Genomic DNA, 27526 nt, shown 5'->3' with positions numbered 1-27526 from the left:
AGATCTTAAATTGAACACATGCTATATATGTACTTAGTATACTAAATGAATATATTCTCTGATATATGAAGATGTACATATGTATGTATGTCCATAGCCCTAGTGACGCATAAGTGCTCGATTGCATACCCCGCCCATATATGTACATACATATATATACATACATATATGATTTCTTCCTAAGACGTAGTGAATGCTTTATGCCAATTAGATATTCTGATTTTTTGAGAAAAAATATTTCGAGGTTTGCGTATTGCCTTCCGGTTACTTAGACTGTCATGTTCGCCTGAGAGTGAATGCTTTATGCCTAATAATCTGTTTGTTCTATGGTATTAATGCTTGTTCTTCTTACTCAAAGACTTAGATTTATTTTGTTGCAGCAGAAATCATCCCAACGAAGTAACTTTCGGGGGATTTTTTATGGTGCCGAATTCTCATAAAACCGTATACAAATTCGGGTTCCTTCCGGTTACTTAGACTGTCATGTTCGCCTGAGAGTTCCAAAATTTTTCAGCAATGATCAAAAATAAATTTTTCCGATATTTTACTGGAATTTTCTTATTGGACTTTAGACTTCCCTCGCATGATATGTGGCCAACTTACGGGTCCATTTCTTGAGATGAATTGTTCTCCGAAGTTTTCCCTCAAAATGGCCATAGAATGCTGCTGTGTCATTTCTATGGTATTAATGCTTGTTCTTCTTACTATTGTTATCTTTAGAGATAAAACGTTTAAAAAAGTACACTTGCCGCATCTCCAAGATTTACATTCGCATTGTGTGGCATTGAAACCACATGGCAGTTCTTCCATTTTTGGCAACCTTCGAACGATTCGCCATTCACCAACATCTTTGAAAAAAACGGTCCAATGATTCCACCAGCGTACAAACCACACCAAACAGTGCATTTTTCGGGATGCATGGGCAGTTCTTGAACGGCTTCTGGTTGTTGCTCTTCACTCATCGCTGAACAAAATTTGTCGATAAAAAAGCGGATTTTCTGCCAACTTTTCTAGGGCCCATTCACTGAAAATTCGACGTGCCCAAAATTGGATATTTAAATGAAATTATCTTCAAAAAGTAAATGTCATACGTTTATAAAGAACCGATGAGATTTTGCAAATTTTATGCGTTTTTTTTTTTAAAAAAGTTATCAAGCTCTTAAAAAATCACCCGATATAACAATCTGTAGATATTTGTATGTGTATATGTATACTATGTATGTACGTATGTATGTGAATCCCTAAAAGCAGCAAGATAAATACAGCCAGCACTCTCAATTAGTGAAACATACGTCGAACAGCTGGCAGTTGTCATTAAGTCAATTTGCATGGAAGTCATGATGCCATAAATACATACATACTTATGTATGCTGACCATACTCGACTCTACAGCCTAAATGGATTTACCCCAGGCAGCGTTTGGAAGACTGTTTGCTGATTTTTCACACATTTATGTGATTCCGGAGGAGTCACGACCAACACGTTCGCTTATCGTCTGATTTTGAGCAGTTCATAGTTGCTAAGAGGTACCCGATAGTACTTACTATACATACATATATGTATATGTATATGAACAATATATGAACATATGTTTACATATACATACATATGTATGTACATATGTGTATATTTTTATGAGGACATTCTGAGATCTGTATATTCTCTGGCTTATATACTACATATATTTTCTCATTTTTCTATGAAAATACATATGTATGTATGTAGATATACATATACATATATGTATGTATGATAGCAAAACAAATTTTACGTCACAAATCAAGCGTTCAAGCATAGCATAAGTACAAACACAAGCATAAAGACATCTGCAAAAACAAAAAAATTCAATTGGTGGGTCAAGAAATTACTTTGCACATTTTTAGGTGCTTGCTGAGATTTACAGCCGACAAGTAAGAACTTGCTTTTACGATTCGTAGAATTTGCTGCTGAATGTGTGCATTAGGATTTGGTCGTGTTATCAGGTACCGAAATCCGCCAAAAATGTTACGATAATTCTCTGGTAGTAAAAATTCCGTAATTTGAATTGAAATTCAATACTTTTCAGCAATTTTAAAATGTTTACTTTCCAAAAAATATATCCTCGTCCAGGTATAAAATCTGTACAACCTTTCTATGCAGTAATGATATGTACATACATATGCGGGCGTGTCTGTGAATACGTAAGCACTATTTGCAACCACAAAGATTATTCAAAGTCTTGAATGGATAAAAAACCAAATCAGCCAAAATCATAATTATGTATTTCTTCTCCTCCGATTACCTGTACATATATGGACTCAAATCTGAATTAACAGTTTTAATCTTTTTTTTTTTTAATTTTTGATTTTTATTTAAACATATTTCCCAAAGCAGCGCATTGATTTTTGTTTAAATTTAACAAATCAATCTTACTAAGAATAGAACAGTGAGAACTTGAAATTGAAATTATGTGATACGATGGTCTTCATTTAAAACATAGAAATAACCTTATTCATATATAAATTTATAATTAACAGTGTTACTATTTCAATGCCGAATTACCATGAGAAGGATTTGCAGGAAAAGTCGTATATTTATACATTATATTTGTGTGTGTAATAATTTTTTATATATAGATGTTAATTCATCAACTAATACAATTAAGTTTATTCCTCATTGTCGGAATACCAAGAAAGGCGTTCTTCGTAGAACTTTATTACCATTTGTGGAATCTTAACATTAGCAATAGCTGCTGGTACCATTTCAGCTTGATCGACACCCTTAAATTGAATAAGGAACGTCAAGCCGCCGCTGGAATCTGAAGCGCCGAGAATTTTTTCCGCTTCTAAACCTCTATCGAAACCAGTTCGTTCTGAGGTACGCGATGAGACATCGGACACTGACTCATTGTCCGTTTCTGATTTTAATGAGTCCCGGCGCTTCTTCTTGCTACCTGCTGGAGACAGAGGCAAATATTTAAAAATTCAATACATAAATGGTATACAAGGGCTTACCGGACGTTTTCTCTTCAGACTTGCGCTTATTGCCGGCTGCACTGGTGCGACCACTGCTACTGGCTTCCTTTTTACTGGATGATTCCTTTTTTTCTGATTGTTTGCTGGAAGCTGCAGGCTGTATAGTGAATGAATGATAAATTACACATTTTAGTATGTTATATTTACATTGAATATATTTCTTATTTAAAAAGATATAAACACATACTAAACAGTAAGAACTAAAAAAAAAAACAAACATCTCAACACGGATGAGTAGGATCTTGGGGAAAAAAGAAGAGGCAAAAGAAACTTTTTGATCGATATGATTAAGAACCGAGGTACTAGTTGTGTATATACAGACAGACGGATATGACTAATCCGTCTGAGCTCGTCAAGCTGATCATTCACAAACGTATACTTGTATTTTTATAAGGTTTCCTTCCGTGTGTTACAAACACAATAATATATTTGTACAGTGACACTCCCTTTAAACCATAAAAATTTTATTATGATGATCACTAATGTGATGAAATTACGTGCAAAACCCCATTCGGAAAATTAACATTATGAAATATGATAAAGTTAAATTTTACTTCAACCGGCTACATAAAATAAACTCGGATTAGTTACATACATAACTTTAAGCGGCAAATACATACACTTCCCGCCAAATTAACATTAATCATCATCAAACAATTATGTACACATTAAAATGAATTCATAAAAATTTTACCTCTTCTTTCGCGCGATCTGCTTCGTACTGCTGTATTAAATCTTGGCAATCCAAATTTTCTACAGGTTCCCATGTATTTTCTTCCTCAGGATAACCTTTCCATTTAAGGAAATATTCAACCTACAATGTTTTCAAAGCGTTTTTAGTATTCATATTTTTAATATAAGTATGTATATACATAAAAGTAAAAAACGTACATATGTTAAAGTGGGTATGATAAACTACTAACCTTTCCTTTACGCACGCGGCGCCCACAAATTTTTTCGACTGCATACTCCTCTTCTTCTGATGACTCGGCAGCAGCAGCGTCTGTGGCAGCCGTTGATTCAGATTTCTTTGATTTCATATTTGACTGGTTAGATTTTGTACTTTTCAGAATAATGCCGATATAAATCGAAGAAATATTATTTTTCCTTCCTATTTGTAAACAACCATAGACAGCGAGTTATTCGAACGTCGTATTTAAATTGTAAAAATGCATATTAGTATGAAATCGGTACAGCAACGCCGTTAAATGTATTCATTTCCACGCAATATATAAGAAATTATATCAATAGATTAGAAACACTCCAAATATTAAATTATAAACAAAGTTTTACTCACAAATGTTGTGTGGTTAAAATTTTTAAATTATTTTCACCTAAAATTAACTTTATCGGCAAACAAATATTTGCACACCAGCAAAAGTTGTAGTGTTTAGAAGAAGAAACGAATTCGGCGTGGAAAATGAAGCGCAAAAACGTTATGGAAGGCAACGCTCTAAAATCCAGGGTTGCATTGTAACTTATTCTCAGTGTTGGAAAAGTACAAATATCAGTTGTAAATAACCGAAAGAAATTTTTATAAATATATATAAATAAAAGGTTATAACCTTTTTTTATTTAAAAAAATTTAATGAAATTCAAACAAAATAGTATCAAATACAAAATTATTTTTACTCAGTGTTCATTTATGGTATAATTAGCGTTAATGACCTACGGATACATATCGGTGATGCTATTGAAGTCAGAAAAGATTTTTATATATTTGCTTTAATTTTTTGAAATTATTTATATTTAACAAACACTTTAATTTCCTTTAAAAATAAAACATGTGCGTACTAATACAAAAGATTACATTGATTAAGAAATTAATTCATGTGGCATAAAAATGAATTATACGGAAATGAAATTGCAACAGTGGATGCCACATTCAGGCGTAGCTCTTAATTATTTCGAAAGGGGTCGATGCTGCAATATGAAGCTTTTAAAACCGCCTCTGTGATATTAATAATTGAAATAACGTAACACTTAATATATCGGGTGATTTTTTTGAGGTTAGGATTTTCATGCATTAGTATTTGACAGATCACGTGGGATTTCAGACATGGTGTCAAAGAGAAAGATGCTCAGTATGCTTTGACATTTCATCATGAATAGACTTACTAACGAGCAACGCTTGCAAATCATTGAATTTTATTACCAAAATCAGTGTTCGGTTCGAAATGTGTTTCGCGCTTTACGTCCGATTTATGGTCTACATAATCGACCAAGTGAGCAAACAATTAATGCGATTGTGACCAAGTTTCGCACTCAGTTTACTTTACCAACCACACGAATGCGTACAGTGCGTACAGAAGAGAATATTGCGTCTGTTTCTGAGAGTGTGGCTGAAGACCTACGCAAAGATCTTGGTGTAAAACCGTATAAAATACAGCTCGTGCAAGAACTGAAGCCGAACGATCTGCCACAACGTCGAATTTTCAGTGAATGGGCCCTAGAAAAGTTGGCAGAAAATCCGCTTTTTTATCGACAAATTTTGTTCAGCGATGAGGCTCATTTCTGGTTGAATGGCTACGTAAAGAAGCAAAATTGCCGCATTTGGGGTGAAGAGCAACCAGAAGCCGTTCAAGAACTGCCCATGCATCCCGAAAAATGCACTGTTTGGTGTGGTTTGTACGCTGGTGGAATCATTGGACCGTATTTTTTCAAAGATGCTGTTGGACGCAACGTTACGGTGAATGGCGATCGCTATCGTTCGATGCTAACAAACTTTTTGTTGCCAAAAATGGAAGAACTGAACTTGGTTGACATGTGGTTTCAACAAGATGGCGCTACATGCCACACAGCTCGCGATTCTATGGCCATTTTGAGGGAAAACTTCGGAGAACAATTCATCTCAAGAAATGGACCCGTAAGTTGGCCACCAAGATCATGCGATTTAACGCCTTTAGACTATTTTTTGTGGGGCTACGTCAAGTCTAAAGTCTACAGAAATAAGCCAGCAACTATTCCAGCTTTGGAAGACAACATTTCCGAAGAAATTCGGGCTATTCCGGCCGAAATGCTCGAAAAAGTTGCCCAAAATTGGACTTTCCGAATGGACCACCTAAGACGCAGCCGCGGTCAACATTTAAATGAAATTATCTTCAAAAAGTAAATGTCATGAACCAATCTAACGTTTCAAATAAAGAACCGATGAGATTTTGCAAATTTTATGCGTTTTTTTAAAAAAAAAGTTATCAAGCTCTTAAAAAATCACCCGATAGAAACTATTATATCGCATTGCGGAAAAAAACGAAGTATGTATCGAATGAAAGTAAATGACCATATCTCTTGGTCTCTGGAATTTTCAACATTAAATCTAAATAAATGCCACTTTTCTGAAAATATGTAAAAAATAATATACTCAACTAGTATTAGACTTTTGCTTATAGTTTATTATATAATTAATTATCGTACTATCATCAAATTTATTATTTTTTATCAATGTGCTTTTCTTGTTGATTTTTTATATCCCCTTTCTAATATTTCATTTTCAATTTTTACATTTCCCTTTCATTAAATGAGTACTTTTGTTGAAAAATTCTTTACATAATACACAAGTTTAGCTAACATTTCTTCCATTCACTCTTTCTGGGCGCTATACGGTTATTTCCACCATCTGTTGCACACGATTACAGAATTTGTGAACTAAAGTTATGTGGTACTATAAAAAAGCATTTGTCGTATAAATTTCTCAATTGAAAATCGGGGAAGGATAATTGCTACGAAATTGTAGCATTTTTACAGTACTTATTGGATTTTCTGGTCTACTTATTGCTCTTATAGAGCATGTTGAAATTTACTGTACATATTGCCATTCTAATAAGCAGCAATTTTTTTTTTAATTTCATACTTTTGTATTGTGTTGATTTTATAGATTTATATTTTTCGTGAGTAGCATTACTGCACCGCAAACTCTATAAAGCGAAATATTGTTGTAGTTCCAGTAGTTAAGTCATCCTCAACATGAACACATTTGTTCCTAGAAGTCTGTGTACCGCTGCCGGAGGTTTTGACGCTTCGCCACAAAATTCATCTAATTCAAAAATTATTGATTTAAATATAAAAATGTTTGCACTCAATTTCTTTTTTACAACTCACTAAACGCGTCTGGCGTCGTTCACGACATTGCTCATACTGGTGCAGCAAATTGGGACATCGCAAACTGATGAATTCTTCCGTTTCCCAAAATAAGCCAGGTCGATCTACATAACGCAGCAGGAACTCCACCTAGTAAAATTTAGAAAATTATTACAATTTTAAATAACTTGTTGCAAATTGTCACCTTTCCACATTTATTTTGTTTGCCTAAAATGCACGCAACACCATTCTCAGGGAACTCTTGTACACAAAATTCTTCCTCGTCATCTTCTGATGTTTCTACAACTTGTGGTAAATCTTCTTCTTCTAAGAGGCCGCTTTGAGTAGTGACATTACTTTTATCAAAGGAACCAGCAAATGTTAACGGATGTTCCTTTAAGTAATCCTGCGCATCCTCTATCGTTTTAGCTATACTGAAAGTACCTTCCTCTTCCAAATCATCTTCATCATCTAATTCCATTTCATCTTCAGCTGAAGTACCTCGCTGACTACTACCTGACGAATCATCCCCTCCACCGGCACCACCGCTGCTGCCAGAGCTGCTACTTCCAGCCTGACTTGCTTTCAGTTTTTTCTTCTTTTTCGGAATCACTCTGTTTCCACCATCATTTTCCTTAACATCTGGATGAAACCGCACTTTTTTTGAACGATGATCATTTTCGTCTTGTGCACTGCCACCGGAAACTGACGCCGCAGCTGCTGCCGCCGCCGCCGCCGCGCTAGTACTAGGACCTAACGAATATAAAGCCGCCGTCGCTTCATCGACGGACGCCTGTTCACACTCCGGCGTAGACGAAGCTGACGAAGCCGAAGATGCGGACGAGGTGGAATTGGTGTCGTCTGCTAATGCTTTCTTATTCGCACATTCAGCTAGAGTTGTTTCCTTGAGGTTCTTGGAGATCTGCTTAACTTTTGTTTCAAAGGCATTACTATTGTTGCTGTTGCTGCTACAATTACTGTTGCTATTGGAGCTGTATTCACTAGGCGCTTCGGCAGCATCGTTTACTGTATTGTTGGAAATGGCTATTTTTTCATTGCTGATTACGGACGTATTACTTTCTGCCATATCCGAGTTAATAGTAGCAATATTAACAGTTTCATGCGCATCAAACACTTGTGCGGTGTTTGTATCATTTGCAATTTCAGCGATGTGAATTCTTTTGTCAAAATTCTCATCAATGCGGCTGCTATTCTCCTCGAGACTATCGCATACGCCATCGCCTGCACTTTTCTCAGTCTTGTTTTGGGAATTAATGGAAATTGCAGGTCGATTTTCAGCTTCAGTATCCGATTTTTGTTTATCATTTCTATCGCTAATGCCTTGCGCTGGCAGCGCCGTATTCGCTGTTGAACCCTCACCTTGTCCAACATCATCTACTACACATTTCTTCTGTAAAGACTTATCCAGCGAATCACTGCCAGCCGAATCGTCATTTTTGGCGTCCATTCTAATTGGCGCCGTTGCTACAAATCTAAACGCACTTGTTGTTACCAAGCTAAACGCCCCGCACCGCACCGTGTCTTGATGAATAATTCCTGTTCAAACCTGCCAAATACCCTATCGTATTGGGACTACGAACGAAGGTACTGACGTACGAAGCACCTCAATGATGTAAATGAATTTTCGCCAATGCTTGTTTTTACACGTTTCCAGAATATAAAACACGTCAGCGGGATTTTTCCTCTAAATTTTTGTGGACTTTTGTATGTAATTTACGTTTCTGGCCTAATTTTCCTTTGATTCATGCAGCAAAAGGTGAAACTTTGTTTAAAATGTTTTTGACGTTTATTTGTGGTTTTTTTTGACACCGCTTAACGAAGATGACACAAGGCATAAAAGACGAAGATAGTGGTAAAATGAAATTTAGAAATATTGCATATGTTGCTAGAAGTTGAAAATGTTGAAAGAAACTAAAAATGTTGCTAAGTGGAAGAGGCGTTGCATAATGGCTACTTAAAGGGGGTCCAAGAATTCTTTTGAAGTTTGTAAAACGCTAGAAATGATTTAAGCAAATAATGCTCGTTGCGGAAAAATCTTTTATATATATGAAAAAAAAAATATTAAAACAGTACACATTTAGGTTCCACAACTTCCACATAAAGTTGTAAACAATGCTTATGCTTTTTGGTGGTAATTGTCATACGTTAATTTTTTTTTATTTTTTTTTTTTTTAATTAACCCGTTTGGAAATATTTTAGTTGTGTTAGCCATAGGAAATGATATTATACCTCTGCTTTCAAAGATAAAAAGTGGTAACAGTCTGAAAGTGTTTCAAAATCTAACAATAGCAGGAATTTTTATTATTTCGTTGCTATAGTAAAAACTATCTACGAGAGAGGTAATTTGATATAAATTAAATTATCGAATGCACTGTGGATCGCTTGATAATTCCTAATAAGCGCTAATTTTTAACTTACATTTCAAAATATCAAAGGATTCCCCCCTTTTAAGAATAAAATTCATTTTATTTGTTCTTCAATTTTTTTTTATTTGTTTTATTAAAAAGTTAAGAGTAATTTAGTCAAAGAAAACAATTGGCTTATATAAAATACGCTTATTTCATTTTAGTACAAAAAAGAAACAATATGTTTTAATTGAATACAGAAAAACTAAAAATTTCAGATAGACTAGACGATTTACTTTTTGCTTGCTTAGCAGAATTTACATAAAAAAAATCAATGCAATTATGCAATTAAATATATTAAAAATAAATTAAGACAAAAAAATTAAAACTATTAAACAAGTAAACTCTGAGAATTTCAATGAATGCTTAGAAAACGTTCGCCGACAAAGTTTTCAACACAAAAAAAAATTAATTCACGACAAAAATAAATAATTTACAGGTTATTTTAAACAATTTAGAAAAGAAATACTTTTTTGCGAGTTAAACTTAAACGCGTTTAATACGACTTTTTTTTGGTTTTGTAGAAAGAAACGAAAGGCAATAAAAGTTAGCAATAACGCAGTACACAAAATAAAATCATTTAAATAACATTTAAAAATTTACGAAAAATACATAAGTTTGAAACTTAAACAAACGGAATTATTGCAAAAACACATATGTATTTGTATATATATACATTCTACAAAAAAAAAAAAACGCGCATGTGTAAAAATGAGGCACATTTAAGTGAATCGTTTGCTTAAAAATTGAGTTATACAAAAATGAAGGATAAATAGTTTTATGTTATTACAACATAAATAACAAGTTCGTTTCTTTTTATATTTCAAAAATGCATAAGGTTTATACGTATTAAAGACTAATATTTTAGTTTATTTTTCGGTATTGAAGTTAAAGAGAATATAACGGTGCAATGCGCATGTGTGGGCTGATTTGTGAGCGTGAAATATTTGTTTTTGTAAATGATGTAGCATAAAAATTAAATAGATATTGGATTTTTGGACAATTTATGTGTGTAATTTCAGAATTTATAAAATGTTGAATTTTAAATTTAAGTGTAGCCATATGATTTACAAAAATAATATATTCATTTCGAGAATGCAAAGCCGTACAACAATTAAATTTGTCTTCAGTTTTTTGGGTTGTGATTTTTGGTAGTCCATGTATAAATATATAAAATATTTTAACCAACAGCTTTGCATTAAAATAATATTTTAGACGTATTTTTTTTAATATTCGTGATGATTAACTTGTCTATAAATATACTGAAAATGTATGTGTGTAGATAAAAAAAGATAATTACGTATTTTCAATTCACTTATGCGACGTGTCATAGAAAATAATATAATTCGAAAACAGCATTGCTACTTTTTATATTAGCCAAATTTGAATGCTTGAAAAACGCTAATTTCTATTTTCAAAGCGGTTGCGATTTTCAGGTTGTTTACAATTAATTAATCAAGTACTTTAGATTTCCCTACAAGTTAATACAATAACCATAGCCCACCTGGTTTCAACACTATGCGCACTGCACTGTTTGCAATTGCACTAAAATTTTTTCAAATGAGTTTATCTTCAGTAAAAAATCTAAAAAAAAAAAAAACAAGGTGAGCACACTACTATGTAATGTTCAAAATTTACGATTTCGACTTATAGAAATAAAATGTTTCATTTCGGTAATTTCCGCTAGTTGCTTGTAGATTATTACCACTATTCCTAGAGATTTTTTTTAACTTTTACTATATCGCAATACATTTACAATGTTCTGCAATGTTCGTGTTTTCTTTAAACAATTTTTTTTTTAATTCATTATTTCGCGAGAAAAAAAATCCTAAAGCTAATTTCAATACACGTCTCAAAGGTGTAAAAACAAAAACGAACAAAAAATTAAAAAAATGATTCCGAAAAAAAAATGACTAATTTCACATAAAACGAATACGTATGCTGTATGCGATCTCCACTTTTAACGAAATGAGAATTAGGAAATGTGAAATCGTTTGCTTATTCGTTTTCCTGATTTTCCGTATCACCGGTCGTTTCATCTGTGGCGCTAGCGATATTGCGCTTGCTCGCCGACTTAACCAATTCCAGATATTTTTCGCCATCGAAACGAGTGCTTTCATCCGTCAAATCCTGCAGAGTGTAAACAGAAAGAGAGAGAGGGGGGAGAGAGAAATAATATAAAACAAATGAAAATAATTGAGAAATAGAAAAAAAAACTAAATATAAGTAAATAAAAGTAAAATAAAAAATATTATTTTAAAATTAAATATATGCAAATATACATTAAAAGTAATTGCAATGTGGGGCAAAATGCAAGTAGTTAGTTACAAACATTTGGGCTTACCTTAAAGTTAAAGACAGTTAAATTTACTTATTGGCTTAAGCGTGACCATGAAGCGGGATAATGTTGGTGATGGCATATACATATATGCGGAGTAAAACGATGAAAGTATATGTGTGTGAATGTGTTATTCGAAAAGTATGCGTTTGGTATCAACTGTTAAAAGCGTTATTTTTATAGGTGTGTATATAATTTATGCTATTTTTTATTTTTTCAAAACATCTCCAAATGTTGCTTATGATTTGTGAGCGAAAATGTATAATGATTGAAAGTTGCAATGAAAGAGAACAAAAATAAGAAATAGAACAAACAAAAATAGGCGGGTACATATAAAAATAATTTAAATAAACGTAAAAAATAATAAATAAAATATTAATATAATAACAAAATATGAAATGAAATGTAAAGGTGCACAAGGCGATAGAAGGAAAGCAGTTACTGATATAAGCACATTATATGGGCGTGAGTTGTTGTGTAAATGCGTGAGTAATGTGAAATGGCTTCCAACACACCATGTTTATAGTCCATACCGTTAACACAGCTGTAGGCATGCGTTTAGTTTGTCCATGTTTAGGTGAAATAAAGCGTTATAAGCAAGATTTTTTTTTAAATAAGTATAGTTATAATATTTAATCAATTAAATAAGCTTTATTATATTTCCAAATAAATCAAATACTGGTTTCAGAGATACCTAAAAAAAGTGTGTTTATCAAAAAATACATTCTATGCATATCAAGTTTGTTATATATGCATAAATACTTACAATGCCAAAATGTATGTTAAGTAAGTTTATTTAAAAGAAATGCATATAGGTGTGTTTAAAATTAAATAAAATTCTCATATATACTTAGTACATATTTATGCATATGTGAGTGCTGCTTTCATGTTTTTTTTTATAAACCTTACAACTACGTAAGTGAAGTTATACACTTTTAAAGTGTAATAACTGAACAATTGCTTCGTTTTTATAAAATGGAAATGATATTAAGTGCTGGCAGGCGGAAGTAATAACGGTTAAATGTAGGTATGTCGACTTTTTTTTAAATAATACACTGATATGTGTGAAAAAATACCGAATAATAGGTTAGGTTCGGTTGGTCGGCCAGGTTAAGGAATCAAGTATGCTTGGTGCTTTACGATACCAGTAGTTCTGAATATGAATTCATCAAAAAATTCAATTTTAAATATTATACACATACGTATATAAGTATTTATATAGAGTTAACTAAATTTTTTTGTAATGAAAATGTGTACTATTGTGGATACTTCCAAAAACTGCCAGTACTTGATTTCGTAGCTCTTTACCATAACCGTCTTAATAGTAATTACTTGAATGCATAAAGTACTTAAAAACTAATTTGCAATTTTACCCTACACCAAGTATAGACGCGTGCAATCGTACAATGAGTTAAAATCGTTGCGTGTATTTACAGTAAAATGACTTCATACTTTCACAGAAAAACATTACTTCATTTTAATTATAAATGTTTGTTAAAAAAAACTTCAAATTTTGTAAATACATTTCATTGTACGACAGCAATACTTATTTGCGTTAATTGTGTGTATGTATGTGTGTATTTATGGTGATTGCTTTTACTCATTGCATATTTGCTTTACTAAAAAACTACAAAAATTTTTGGGTTTCTCGTGAAACATAGTGTTCACTAGGAGTTTTGCTAATTTTTCACGTTTTTCGTTTTTGTTTTGGAAAAAAATAATAATTTTTTATTCACAACATTTTGCATGTTTTGTGTTTTTTTTTGGTTTAATAATAATCTGTTTCACAGCCAAAACACAGATTAGTTAAATGTATAGTACATTTATTTAATTTTTTGATTTTGTTTTAGAAACAAAATTGGTAATTATAGCATTTCACATGTCCAAAAAGCTTTGCTTTAAAACGTTAAAATTCGTATTTTCAATACAAATTTAAAATATGTATGTAGTTAATTTCAAGTTTGTTGGTTTAATTTACTTTTTTTTTGTATTATATACAAAATATATAAACACTTTTTATATAAATAATCATATTTTAAGGAACGAATATTTGGCAAATGTGTGCAGTTAGGTTTTTTTATCTCAAATCTTTTATAAAAATATACTCGTATCTCCTATTTGGTCATTAAGCGGTGATTATAAAAAATATTAATCATACGAAAATATGCCACATTTTCTGACATATTTTGACTTTTTCGCGTGTTTTTTATTGTTGTACAATTTACATTTAAGCTGTCAACTCGTTATTATGAATTTTCCAAGAAAATAAAATATAATAAATAAGTGAATATTTTTCGGGTAATTTAATTACCATAATCGCTTAAAGTATTACAACAATTCGTGTGCTTTTGCAACAACATACACACAACATTAGTAATCAGTTGATGCGAGTATTTGATTTCCAATTAAAAATTATAGCTGCTCAAAATGAATATTGAAGCATAAACGTGCATTGTATGTGAGATAAAGTAGCAAATTTTTCAAAACGATATTACATTCTACATAGTATACTTGAATATAGCGTTTGAAATGTGCATTTCTGAGATTTTCGTTAGGTACAACTCGTTTTGTCGCAGTTTAAGTATAAATAATTTTTCGTGGTGAATTTCAGTATGATAAATTGTTGTTTAAAATGTAAAATCATTTGCTATAGATGTACAAATTATTATTGTTTTTTCTTGAATTGGAGTATCGAGTTAATTAGTGCGCATTTCTTATGGTGCACATCTAACCTCAAAAACCATTCAAACTCAATTTCTTTGTACAACGCGTTTCTCGAAATATTAGTCGCATGTGGAGTTTGAGCGATATTCACGTAAAAATTTTGGCCGTTCAACGGCACGTCTTTGGTTGGCCACAACATCAGCCGTTATTACTATCTCAGTTTGCATATATTTCGTTTCGCTAACAAACTCAACATCCGTATCGTTATCTTCATCGTCTATGATTTCAATAATATCATTATTGGCACCGGCGTCACGTCTAGTGTTTCTAGCTTTGCTAGACAATTTGGACTTAGCAAATTTGGTTCTATCACCCTCAGGCGGGTCTGTTGCGTCAGCTGTTACTTTGTTGTCATTCGCATTCGATTCCAGTGATTTGCTGACAGTCTCAGTTGGCTCTTGGATTACAGTACTCTCCATTATAGAGGAAATCAATTTGATTTGCTTATTCAATAACTTTTGCGGCTTGTTATCCATAGTGGTATTTGAAAATGCGCTGTTATTGGCGTTGTTTCCGTTATTGAAGGACGCTGATAGACTATTAGTGGGAGTTGCTGCTTGGGTTGGTGCTGTTACACCTGCACTATTGTATGACATGTTGGCATAGCTAAAATTGGCTGTACTGGGACCGTTACGGACAGACATAAACTTTTGTTGTTGCTGATAGTGAATTTGTTGTTGTTGTTGATTACTGTTATTGGCATTTGTATCGGTGCGATGATGATTATACGCACGTTGATATAAATTATTCGTATTGTTATAATGACGTTCTGTGTGGTATTGTTGTTGCAAATGCTGTTGTTGCTGTTGTTGGAGCGCATCGTAGCCCTCCTCGTCAATACTAACTATTTGACGATTAAAAAACCCTTTACGTTTGATATGTAACGGTGTGTGCAGTTCAAACTGCTGACGGTTATGTATAAGTGGACAACTAGGGTGCATGTGCATAGCCTGTTGTGGTTGTTGTTGTGTAACAACTGCAGGCTGTTGTGCCAGCTGCGCTGGCATTGTTGTATTATTCTTTGTGTTCATACTTAAACTACTAGTTACATTAGCACAAACAACACCGACACCAACAGAGCCGACTACTGTGGCATTAGCATACGAACTATTAATATTATTATTACTAGCAATATTTGGCATAGTAGTACTGGGCGTAATTGCAATTGCAGTGGTAGCAGTAGTAGTAGTAGTAATAGTAGTGGGAGTAGAAATATTACTATTAGTAGTAGTTATGGAAGCAACACGGAATATCGGTGCTGTATTAGTAACGGTGCCTGTAGTGGCAGTGACTTGGGTTACCTTATTGCGTACGATGGCTGGAAACTTTTCGCAGATTTTTTGCCACTCCAATGGCAAGGCCCAGGAATGTGGGCTCTTCGAATAGTACAACAAATGCTCGTATTCGTGAACAATTCGTGCTGCAAAGCAAACGATAAAAAGTTGCATATAATTAATAAAAATTATGGTTTATTGTGGCAGCATGTGTGAAACTTACATGAATCGCTGCTGACAGTGCCAGCGGTGGCGTTTTCATTTTTTCCACGTGCAGCTGTAGAGCTAGCTGCCGCTTCTGGTGTGGAGTCTTTTCGTGAGAAGTGACTTCTGCGTGAACGTGATAGACCATTACTTTGGCCGGCAGCTGAAAAGTAAACGCCAAATTAGCATATCTTGCACAAATAAAGTAATTTCCAAATAAGCTAATCAAACCATTTGTATCTGCAAATACTTCATCATCACCATCGTGTAGACTGCTGTTGACACCCTGTACGGCCATGTAATTCAAACCGATACCACTATCCGCCAGCGGTGGTGCAGCGGCATGCAATGGTGTGCCCATCATGAATTGTGGTGCACTCATGGGCGTTGATGGTGTTGTTATTGGACTCACAATGCTGCCATCAAAAGCTGCGCCAGCCTCGACTGAAGCCAAGAATTCAGCGCTGCTAAAGTAATCGTCCAGCACTAATTTTGCAACCTAAAGGAAACATAATTATTTGTTATTTCGTCTGAAGTGCATAGATTGGCTGCGTACTTACCCGTACGAGATCACAACAATCGCCGGTGATTTTGATGAGATGCTGTCCCACGTTCACCGTATATTTGTATTCACCTAAAGAAGCATCATTGGTGGAAAATGAATGCAATAACATTTGCTGATTAGGGCGCAACACTTTACCAGCAGCTGCAGCTGCGGCAGCAGCCGTAGGTGTGGAAGTGCTACCAACGACGGCGCCCATCATATTCATGACCTGTTGCTGTTGTGCAGCAGCTGCTGCCGCAGTCGCAGTCATGAAATTTTGCGCCGAATTGAAGCTTAGACGATTGGCCAGACTGCTGTTGCCAGCACCGCCAACACCTGGGGTACGTGGCGTAACGGCCTCATCGGAATTGGAAGACGCTAATGAAGAGCAGGAGCCACCGCCACCCGCATGACCGCTACCCATGGCGGGATCGAGACGTACAGGTGATGCATTGCGACGAATAGTGTCTTCGATCAGTTGTTTGGCATAGCTGAGAGGAGGGAAATTAATAAATACATAAATATGTGTTAACAATATTTGAAAAAAGTAAGATAAATTAATTTGGAAAATGTATTTGTAAAAACTTGCACTTTCACTACCGATTTTTCAACACTTTTAAATAATAATTATTAGTTTGCGTCTTAAAATCATTGGAAGAAACTGATATAAATGGATTTTCGAATTCAAAAATAATTCTATATTTCTTCACATTTATATCGAAGTTGTTGTTGGGTAAACTTACTTTATTTTCTCCTCAGTCGGACCGGTAATTTGCACCAAACGTTCCTTAGCGCCAGGATTTACTAAATTGAAAACAATTAATAACAATAATATAACAACTTGAAAAATTACAGTCATTCTCGATAAGTCGCTTTTGACATATTAAGGAAGCAACAACAACTATTTGAAAGTTTAGCCATAACAAATAATGTGTTATATGTATATTAAGTTGAGTATGAGAAAAATACTTAAACTTAACCTAATTTTGAAAAAATGTTTGTATGTATGTATAATTAAAAGCATAATTTATTGACTCCAAGCATGCATGGAAAAGTGTTTTCTCAAATAAATTTTTTTGGCATGCTAAATAATCCAAATGTCTGTTATAATTAGTTTAATATGCGTTGATGAAAAATTACAACGATGAGATGAAATTTTGGGCACAAACAATATAAAAAAATAATTTATTTAATGTACATTTTTGAGATTAACAATATAAATTGAACAGCGCAACTTTTGTAATTTTAGTTACAAATGATTATTATGAATGCTTAAACTGAAAACCTTTTGCTGCCAACACATAATTGCAATATAAAAATATTTATATAATCTCCGATTAATAATAAGAAGCAACCGCAAACTATATAATCTCCGTTTAATAATAATAAGCAACCGCAAACAATGTTAATAGCGTACACAGTGCCATATCCCACAATTAAATGTGTGAAAATAATGAAATTATTTGCAGGAATGCGTGAAATAATGTTGATTTAAGCGTTTTTAACTGACATGTACATGTACATGCTTTCGTTTACCTCTTTGGAAGGAAATTATCGTTTCACTTAACTCCTCAATCATATGGACACGTCGACCTTTAATGCCCATTACTTATATGCGCACGCATTATCCAAAGAAATAGGCAAAATACAAATCGTTTGATGTAATTAAATATGTTGTAGTTTATAGTAAAGATTTAAAATAATAGATATCTTAGTGCTTTGTTTTGGTTTTTGTAAAATTGTATACTGTATTTTTTCTTATTCATATAGATTATGTATTCCTGTATACCTTTTCCCGAATCCGCATTACGTATGACCACTTCATCTTTGCAATAGGTTTTGCCCGGTATTTTGGTTGGTTTCAGGAACTTGCCTGAATTTCGTATGACCTCGCCTGGTGCCAATAGGAGTTGCGTCTGCTGCGCCGAACCAACAGCGGCTATAGCTGCGGCCGCTGCGGCGCCAGCCCCACCGAATGTGGGGGAGGTGCTAAGGTACCCGCTTTGTGTTGGATCAATATGTCCATCGGGTAGCTATATAGTTAAATAAAATCGAAGAAACATTATCAATATATTTTGATTAAAGCGAAAAAATATCACCACAAATCACACTCACATCGATGTTGGTTACTTGTTTGGTTTTATAATACGAATTGAAGCCGTTGTCCTCCCAGCCTTTGGCGCGTAACTCTATCAATTCGAGCAGATTCAGTCTCGTCATAATATTTAAGCGTTCGTCCTGCGAAGCATTGCGGAAAACGACAAATGCACGATCTAGTGTATCTTTCGAGACGGTCTCTAATTGTGGACCGTGTATGCGTAGATTTTGCACTAGCGCCGCCATTGGTTCCGTATTATTGATGCCCGATTGTAGAGTCAACGCGACATTCTCAATCAGCTGTATTAGCTCCTCGATGAGCATATAATTGTTTTTCAGTGAAGAGCGTGATTGTGATTTTAGCGGGCGTGGCGCCTCAACATTTTTCACTGTACGTCCAATGTGTGCCATTGCTTCTATGAATTGTATTTATATTAAGGTTACACTTTAAATTAAATGTATCAAATCGTCTACTGATTTCGTAATTTAATTTTATTTAATTTTTCTTATTTTGTTTTGGTAGTTTTTTTTTAGTAGAAACGAAGCGTGGAACTATAGTTGGTTATTTTGTTGCTGTGTGTGTGTTTGAAGTAATTTTCTTGTACAAAAATGCTTCAAGTAAAATTGAAGGAATATCGAGATAATCTCAAACGTCTGTTCGCACCTCCCCCTGCAAAATTAAAATTAAATAATTATTATATGAGAACATAATGCAATATGCATAACAAACACCATTTAACCGTCAAATAGGTTTGTGCTGTTAATGTTTGACAAACCGAATTGGTATGTTTTAATTTTTTTTAGTATTGATTAGCTGCCGCTGAAGCCCTACCACGAATACAACTGTGTCATCTATGTGTACTGCTTCTATTTCCAACTATACTACTATAGATTTGTAGTTACAATAAGTAGACTGAATAATTATGAAATGTTGTTGATTTTACCAACGTGCGTTGCTAAGATATAGTATATCTCGCTTTATATGATTATTTATGGTAAATTGCTAATGCCCTTATTTTTGTAGCTTCTTTTAATAATTCGTGTTTTTCAATATTATTTTGTGCTGTTCAAACTTTTGCTAAAGTAAAATTATCGTTACGGCTACTTGCGTACGGTATCTCATTAAGACTGATAACTAATTTCCCTATGTATGTATGTATGTATCATAAAAATTTATAGTTTGTATGCATATTACGCCTATTTAGATTTAATGCGTCAAATTTTTATCTTTCACATCATTTTATGGAGTTACTTATTTACATACACACATTTGGATAATATTATATGTTGTTAATAATGACATTAAACCCAAAGTTTTTTGGGTAATTAAGCGGAAGGGCCAATATTCGCCATAAGCCGCTATAACAACAACATTCACTATAAGTGTTTCAGCATCTATGTATAGGTTGCAATATAAACAAAAAATGCAAAATTTATTTTTGTTTACTTTATAATCGAAAGAAACAACTATTTTAAAATATTATCAGATGCCAAGGTCATTTTATATATTGTTGTTGTTTTTTATTAACAACTACACACTACAAGTTTCGTCAACACTCTTTATCTCTAAAGTTGTTGTTACAGCGGCTGACGTTATTATTGAGCTATGTACAAGGAGTGCTGCGGTCTAAGTATTCAAAACATTGTTTGCAGTTCTCGAACAAAAAGCCGACATATTTAACGCACTGAATAGGATTCGAATTTTTATGTAAGGGAATTGTTTTAAAGTTTTTTAAAATACATTTTAATTAAAAGTTATGAACTCGGTTAGACTACCCAAAATAATATTCAAAGGCAACTGAGAGTTATTTAACGTTTTCTCATCTTTAAAGTATAAACACATTATAGTTACCATTTTTTCATTATTATATGTAGTATGTACACATATTCATACATATACATATTTAAAGTATAATTTCATTTATTGCACAAAAACCTATTTAGCGCGGTAAGAGCGAACGCAAACCGCACTTAGCTTTATGAATATAGCAATTGGAATTATAATTTCAACAATGCGATAACACGCTTTGCATTTTAATTAAAATACTCGCCATTTATTTATGAGTAGTTAGTTTAAAATTTTTAACAAAAATTCAAATATTCAATAATGCCTTTGCAATCCCATATTATCAAATGGCAACTTATATTTTTTTCATATAGGGCCAAACAATTAGTAATAGTAAATGTAAACCTACAAATTTCAGCTAAATGAATCATCTAAAGACCTCATCAACAACATACATTAAACCTTCGTGTTGCTATCGACAAAAGTGCCAGCAGCCGCACTTTCGTTTCTTGTCCGTGAAGTTGGCAGCGTTCATACTAGACTCCCGCCCACTCTCAAATGCTCAATTATTGTTGTAGTTTTTGCCATATCTACAATGCGTTGATTCATATTCATTAACAAATGCGATGATGAACTAAATATTTGGTTAACCATACAATTAAACCTGCAATGCTGCTGCTTATGACAGTGAGAACTTGCAACATTTTCATTAGGCAGTTCCATCGTGCTCAAGTGCTACCCTATCCAGTACAAGTCAATTGGATCATTGTCGAGAATAGCAACAAAAATGTATTTACTCAGCACTACTGCGGACGACAGCAGAAGTAAAGAAACAAAAATAAAGCAACACAAATTAGGTGCGCAGAGAAATATGCAGCGGCGTTGACTGATTTGAGCAAAGGAGTATTTGGATTTATACAACGTTGTTTTAAATATTTTACTTTTTAAATGTCAATTAAGGAGTGACAAATTGCTATTTTTTAACCAGTTGTATGAAAATTAAAACATATTTTAGACTTGCAGTCTTAATTTAGTGGATTTCAATTGCGTTTCCTCTATTTGGTTGCTGCGTCAACGTTGCCGTCGATGCTGCTGCTGCTCTTTATAATAGAACCGTCGCACATTTTTACAGATTTTTAGACTCGAGTTCAAACCGCAGAGACACAAGTGTTTGAAACGATTTTACATAGATTGTTAACTTATTGCCACTTTTAGTATATTTTTCCAATTATGAACACATTTTACCGAAGACTTACCAGAAATTCTGCAAATTCACACAAGAGAAAAACTTTTTACTGTTCGTCGTAGTGGATGAAACATCCAATCAAAGCAAATGATGTAAAGTTAAGGTGCTGCCGTTTTTGTGGAACATAACTAATTGTGGGAACCCAATAGCTTGGAGTTGGATTGCTATTGGGAATGGTGAACTTACAGTTTTAATTATCGTGAATTTATATTCTTCTCTGACGTTTTTCATTTTCTATAGTATAATAAAGTGGATATAAATTAACAATACATATTGCAAACAAAACAGTAAAAATTATAATTCCAAAGCGGTTATTTATCTGGAAAAGTATACAATAAATATCCGCGATGGCTTTAAGGGTAACTGAAAAAGATGAAGAAAATTTGAGACAGCAATGTGAAAATGCTTCCTTGGAAGATAAACCAGAAGAATCTAGGAAAGCTGTGTTACCACCAATTAGACTGGGCATGTCTTTTAGTGATTGGAAACAATTAAAAGAAGCAGAGGAGGAAAGTAAAAACAACAAATCATCAAGATCTGCAAAAGATAGAAAATTTGCCGTTCAACAGCGACAAAATCCACGTAATAAAAACTGGACTTCAGAAAGCCATATACAAAATAACCAGAATCAAGAAAGAATTTTTTCTAGATCGCAAAATTATAATTTGCCCAATTTTAATGCAGTAACACCTCAAAGAAACCAGTTTGAAAACAACCATGCACGCAATTTTCATCAAGATCCAATAATACCACCATTGGTGCCACCATTGTCGTTTGACGAGTTCCTTAATCAAGATGTTCACTGGTCATCTGGACCTATAATGCAACCTTTGTTTCCTCCAATGCCACATATGCCCCGCTTAAACCAATACAATGACTACAACAAACAATCGGAAAAAGCTAGCAACAGGTTCTTTTCACAAAACAATTTTTCTTCTCGAACAAAACCGAAATATGGCGATTCTGCTGTAAAAACAAACATTAAACCGGCATCAACCAAATCAATCCAAAATGAGCAACCAGTGATAAAAAACACAAAATCGGAAGACGAAAACTTTACAAATGTGGGACAAGATAACAAAAGACAAACAATCCGACCCCAAATATATATTCAAAAGCCACATAATTCCACCAATAAGTATGACAAGTTTAAATCCACATGGATAGTGAAGCCTCAAGCTCCACCAGCAATGATCGCTAATACACCGGAGGAACGCGAGCAAAAGACGCGCTTGTGGCGAGAATACCGCCAAGCCATGAAACCATTTAAGAATCGCGAGTTTAAAAACGCTAAAAGAGTAGTACAACGTCTGGGTAAAAAGACGTACGAAGAATTGGACGAAAAGGATCGCGTTCGTTTAGAGCGTGCAGTGGAGGCTGTAAACGCACATAAAGAGATGTTGAATGCTCGTATGGTAGAACGCTCAGCTCGGATAGAACGAGATGTAAAAAAGTCTGTAACTGACACAAACAATGCCTCATCGGAAAATGTTTTTAATCTACCTGGAAACTGGCATTCCAACAATTCTTTAAATCAAAATATTCGTAACACACACGATCCCGTTTTCTCATCACGTCAAACTTTGTCGGATAGTTTTCAACCTGGCGGTGTGTTGCTACCGGGAGGTATTGTGACACTTCCCAGACCTTAAATTGTATTATAAATATAATCATAAATTGATTAATTTGCAAATTGTAATATTTTGTTATTACAGTTAATAGTAAATTGGGAATAAGCACACGGTTTAATGTTTTCTTTGGACACAAACAGTAAATTTGCTTATTTATTTTCATAACAGACACTCTTGTGTAAAAACAATATATAATCTAGGCCATCACTTTTTTGGGTGCTGCCTTTTTTTAAGATTTTGAACTATTAGTGTTTTCAGTTTCTCCAAGCAGTTCCTTTCTTTTTTCTTTGCCTCGTAATATTGCAGCTTTGAATAGGTTACAATATAATTCTACTGCTGCTGGTGAATCATCGTTTCCTGGCACCGGATAGGTAATCAGATTGGGATTGCAATTAGTGTCCACAATACCAATAGTGGGTATTGCCATTTTTGCGGAATCTCGCACAGCCACATGCTGTGTCAATATATTGTTTTGTGTATTCAAAAAAATGCACAAATCAGGCAAACGCGTTACAGCGCCGAATTGTACATTAGCATTAGTAAAAATACCTCCTCGCCAAAAGCGTGTATGTGAGAATTCACCGGCCTCTATAGCTTTCTTCTCCACCAGATGGGCGTTGAGAGCATTTCGATTAAAGAATAGTATAATACCATCGCGAAAAGCAATATGTGCAGCTATGTTTAAAGCATCACGAAGATGTGCAGCAGTTATATCTAAATCGAATATAAGGTGACCGAGACGACTGCCGTATATGTAGGGGCGCATACGATCATCTAATGACCCCTCTTTGTGCCCATAATGAACTCTAGCATTGAAGAGATCGCGGACAGTGAACAGATTATGCACTTGAAAATAATCAGGGTGCTTTAATATTCGTTCCTCTATTACAGCAATGTTTTCAGGCTCTGTTGCGGGAGTGTTTGTAGCGGTTTGTGTTTGTTGTAATCGTTTGGGAATGGCACAAACATTTCGATAAGTAAATATACGAGTACCTGAAAGAGTGATTGGTTTATAAATGGATTTCAAAACTATTTTTATAAATATTACCTGACTTTAAAGAGTTTTGTAACATTTTGGAACTTAATGAATTTTAACCCAATTGAGCAATAATCACGCCGTACTGCTGATGAACAGCTGTTTGAGATGCCAGTAGAAAAGTTAAATTTATAAATTTTTTGTAAATATTTTTTATGCATAAACTATTTTGACAATAGCAATTAGCAATCAGTACTATGAACTATTTTATAATAAACTTAAAAGAAGTTTTATATGGATTTTTTATTTTACCAAATAAATAACTTAATAAACATATGTTCAACCATTGTGACCGATCGCTTGCAGAAGAAGAATTATAAGTTAAACGATTTGGTTTTACAATTATGCAGCAAAACAAAATCGTCAATTTATTCAAAATCAATTCATGAATATTATTTTGGACATATTATCACGTAAGGTTAAAGAAAAATGTGTTGGTAATCATTGAAATGTGGTTTTTATATTTGCAGAACAATTGATGGCGTGAATAAGGTTATAAGAACATGGACATAGAACCGCCCACAAATTACTCGGATTCAGCGTCGATGCAATCGAATTCTGAATACTCGGACGCTGAATGTGAACCCCATACAGAAGACAACGAATATTTCCAAGATACAGAGCGCGAACACAACGAGGTTGGTCATAGTATTATAAGTGAAATACGTGAAGGTTTAACACCAGGACAAGACACAATTAATGGTGTAAATGAAATCACCAACAAAAACTCTAGTACAATTGACAATGTACATAAGTCGATATCGGCAGAATCGCTACCCATTAGCAATAGCACCAGCACAATATCTGGTGAAATCGTGAACTCATTAGGGGCTGTAAGTGTCGACGATGGTGATGAAAACCAATTTGACTATATGCATGACAATGTATGGCGTGAACAAAAAAAGCATATATTTATATTGAGCGAAGCTGGTAAGCCCATTTATTCCTTGCACGGCAACGAAGACAAATTAGCAACTTTATTCGGTGTTATACAAGCGCTGGTTAGCTTTGTACAACATGGACAAGACGCTATAACGTCTATACACGCGCGTGGCATTAAATTTGTATTCTTAGTGCGTAATACGCTAATACTCGTTGCGGCGTCACGTTCAAATATGAGTGTGCCACAGTTGCAACTGCAGTTGAGGTAAGTTACACCAATTGATCTGAACGATAAAAAATTAATATATTTAAAATTTTAGTGATGTATACAATCAAATACTTTCCACATTAACGAACAAGCATGTCACACGCATATTTGAAAAACGTAAAAATTTTGATCTGCGGCGTTCACTAGCTGGTAGCGAAAGATTAATCTATCATTTGCTCTCAAATGATAGCAGTAATAAGCGAGGTTAGCTTTATTTTTAAATAAATTTGTTTACTTTTATTGTATCTTATCTTACATTTATTATATTTGTTTTTTGGTAGTGACCAACAATGTCTTCACATTTCTAACAAACTCCATTCGTGTACTACCTCTTCCGACGACGGTACGTTCAAGCATCGTTAGCGGTATACAAAGCAATTGCTCAAAAATCAAGGACTTGGTATTTGCCGTGCTCATAGCTAATAATAAACTAATATCACTTGTGCGTATGAAAAAATATTCCATCCATCCAGCAGATTTGAGGTAAGAAACATATATATAGATTTCCATAATTACTAATATTTATTGTTTTCTATGCACAGGCTAATCTTCAATCTTATCGAGTGCTCCGAATCCTTCAAAACCTCAGAAAATTGGACACCTATTTGTCTGCCGAAATTCGATATGAACGGTTATTTATATGCACATGTTTCCTATTTAACCGACGATTGCCAGGCGTGCCTTTTGTTGCTTTCAGTCGATCCCAATGTATTCTTTACGCTCTCCGATGCCAAGCGACGCATAACGGATAAATTGCGTTCGACAAAGTGTCTGGACGCGATTAGTAAAGAAATTGAGAAACCTACTAATGGCGGTTTAAATTTAAACATTATTGGCATACCTGAACTGCGACATTTTCTCTATAAACCTAAAACGGCAGCGCAACTGCTCTGCTCCGAACTTGTACCACCATATACTACACTGAACGAATTTGAACGTTTGGAAGGCATATATTGTGATTTACTGCATCGCATACACAACAACTCGCGACCGCTTAAATTAATTTACGAGGTGCGCGAACATGAAGTGGTCTTGGCATGGGTAACAGCAGCATATGAATTGTATGCGGTATTCGAACCGTTGGTGGATAAGTGTGCAGTGATAAAAAATGTCGACAAGTTGATTAAGTGGATCGAAAAGGAATATGATGTATTTTTCATACGAAACCATCCGACCTTCTGAGGCTGGTGGTTGCTTGGCGAAATGTTAAGCGCTGAGTTGTAGTAGACAATAGAGCACGGCGTCAATGAGGCGAATTGGTCAGTTTTTGTTTTTAATCAAAATTAATGGTGAATGCAGCTGTGCTCATTATGTAAATTTGTAAGTATTATTGACTTGCGATATACACTAAGTATAAAGTACTAATGAAATATGTGGTTGAATTTTTCTGACAATTTAAAATAAAGTGTAAATAGATTTAAAATTTTACCGTTACACACTTACATACATACAAATGCATAATCTTAGTTAATACTTAAATAGTTAATTGACGTTGATTATTAGTTATATTATGAAAATACATGCCTACATACATACAAATGTGTGGAACAAATAAAGCCCTGCTGCAATCATATGAATAAAGTTAGACTAAGAAAGATTTTACGATGATTTTAATAAATATAAAGCGCGCTATATCATATATATCTTCATAAACTTCATACGTTTATGTATGTATAGATTTTTATTAATTTGATGTGAATGAAGGTCGAAATTTACATATTTGACCGGTTAGTGTATTGACTAAACTGCAGTTCGTGTTTGATTTTTTACGAAAATATTTTCAAAAAGGTTAATTACAATTTTTGAAATTAAAAAATAATTATTTTAATTTATTTTAAATTTTTGTTAAATTTTCTTATTTTTTAATTTTTTTTTCTTAACTTCAAATTATTGTTTTTTAATTTTTAATTCCTTTTTTATAATTCCTTTTTTATACATTCTCCTGAAATTATTTATTATTTCTTGCTTTAAATTGACTT

The 27526-nt window shown here is 33.8% G+C and overlaps 6 protein-coding genes across 12 annotated transcripts; 2 read left to right on the top strand and 4 right to left on the bottom strand.

Annotated features, from left to right (window-relative positions):
• Positions 1-2439: 2439 nt before the first annotated feature.
• Positions 2440-4444, bottom strand: LOC126752887 (heterochromatin protein 1). 3 transcript variants are annotated; one of them, XM_050463910.1, is made up of 5 exons: positions 4312-4444; positions 3938-4125; positions 3709-3828; positions 2994-3111; positions 2440-2935 (listed from the first exon to the last, which is right to left on the bottom strand). In XM_050463910.1, the coding sequence occupies exons 2-5, from the start codon at positions 4052-4054 to the stop codon at positions 2646-2648; spliced, it is 645 nt and encodes a 214-aa protein (XP_050319867.1). In that variant the 5' UTR covers positions 4055-4125; positions 4312-4444; the 3' UTR covers positions 2440-2645. The 3 variants fall into 3 exon arrangements, with proteins under 3 accessions (XP_050319867.1, XP_050319869.1, XP_050319868.1); XM_050463912.1 differs by having other exon boundaries at positions 2440-2932; XM_050463911.1 differs by having other exon boundaries at positions 4349-4440.
• Positions 4445-6385: 1941 nt separating this feature from the next.
• Positions 6386-8931, bottom strand: LOC126752876 (protein abrupt). The gene is made up of 3 exons (XM_050463886.1): positions 7297-8931; positions 7113-7241; positions 6386-7047 (listed from the first exon to the last, which is right to left on the bottom strand). Exons 1-3 carry the CDS (start codon positions 8557-8559, stop codon positions 6994-6996), a joined length of 1446 nt encoding a protein of 481 aa, XP_050319843.1. The 5' UTR covers positions 8560-8931; the 3' UTR covers positions 6386-6993.
• Positions 8932-10379: 1448 nt separating this feature from the next.
• LOC126752875 (eukaryotic translation initiation factor 4E-binding protein Mextli) lies at positions 10380-21814 on the bottom strand. Of its 5 annotated transcripts, none has more exons than XM_050463884.1 (11): positions 21741-21814; positions 18717-19368; positions 18391-18634; positions 18138-18209; positions 17345-17405; positions 16758-17092; positions 16618-16691; positions 16289-16556; positions 16077-16220; positions 15881-15999; positions 10380-11647 (listed from the first exon to the last, which is right to left on the bottom strand). In XM_050463884.1, the coding sequence occupies exons 2-11, from the start codon at positions 19107-19109 to the stop codon at positions 11516-11518; spliced, it is 1842 nt and encodes a 613-aa protein (XP_050319841.1). In that variant the 5' UTR covers positions 19110-19368; positions 21741-21814; the 3' UTR covers positions 10380-11515. The 5 variants fall into 5 exon arrangements, 4 of the variants coding, with proteins under 4 accessions (XP_050319841.1, XP_050319840.1, XP_050319842.1 ...); XR_007666048.1 differs by adding an exon at positions 11862-12092 and having other exon boundaries at positions 11523-11647; positions 16618-17092; XM_050463883.1 differs by having other exon boundaries at positions 16618-17092.
• Positions 21815-21932: 118 nt separating this feature from the next.
• On the top strand, positions 21933-23471 carry LOC126752877 (uncharacterized). The gene has a single exon (XM_050463887.1). It carries the CDS (start codon positions 22078-22080, stop codon positions 23380-23382), a length of 1305 nt encoding a protein of 434 aa, XP_050319844.1. The 5' UTR covers positions 21933-22077; the 3' UTR covers positions 23383-23471.
• Positions 23472-23481: 10 nt separating this feature from the next.
• On the bottom strand, positions 23482-24490 carry LOC126752885 (28S ribosomal protein S2, mitochondrial). The gene is made up of 2 exons (XM_050463902.1): positions 24410-24490; positions 23482-24354 (listed from the first exon to the last, which is right to left on the bottom strand). The coding sequence occupies exons 1-2, from the start codon at positions 24432-24434 to the stop codon at positions 23591-23593; spliced, it is 789 nt and encodes a 262-aa protein (XP_050319859.1). The 5' UTR covers positions 24435-24490; the 3' UTR covers positions 23482-23590.
• A 215-nt stretch (positions 24491-24705) lies between these two features.
• On the top strand, positions 24706-27200 carry LOC126752833 (vacuolar fusion protein MON1 homolog A). The gene is made up of 5 exons (XM_050463827.1): positions 24706-24810; positions 24868-25544; positions 25600-25751; positions 25829-26030; positions 26090-27200. Exons 2-5 carry the CDS (start codon positions 24901-24903, stop codon positions 26727-26729), a joined length of 1638 nt encoding a protein of 545 aa, XP_050319784.1. The 5' UTR covers positions 24706-24810; positions 24868-24900; the 3' UTR covers positions 26730-27200.
• Positions 27201-27526: the final 326 nt, after the last annotated feature.

Source organism: Bactrocera neohumeralis, chromosome 3, assembly GCF_024586455.1.
Source record: "Bactrocera neohumeralis isolate Rockhampton chromosome 3, APGP_CSIRO_Bneo_wtdbg2-racon-allhic-juicebox.fasta_v2, whole genome shotgun sequence".
NCBI lineage: Eukaryota > Metazoa > Arthropoda > Insecta > Diptera > Tephritidae > Bactrocera > Bactrocera neohumeralis.
The sequence above is the reverse complement of the archived record's forward strand: the minus strand, read 5'-3'. Positions and strand labels throughout refer to the sequence as shown.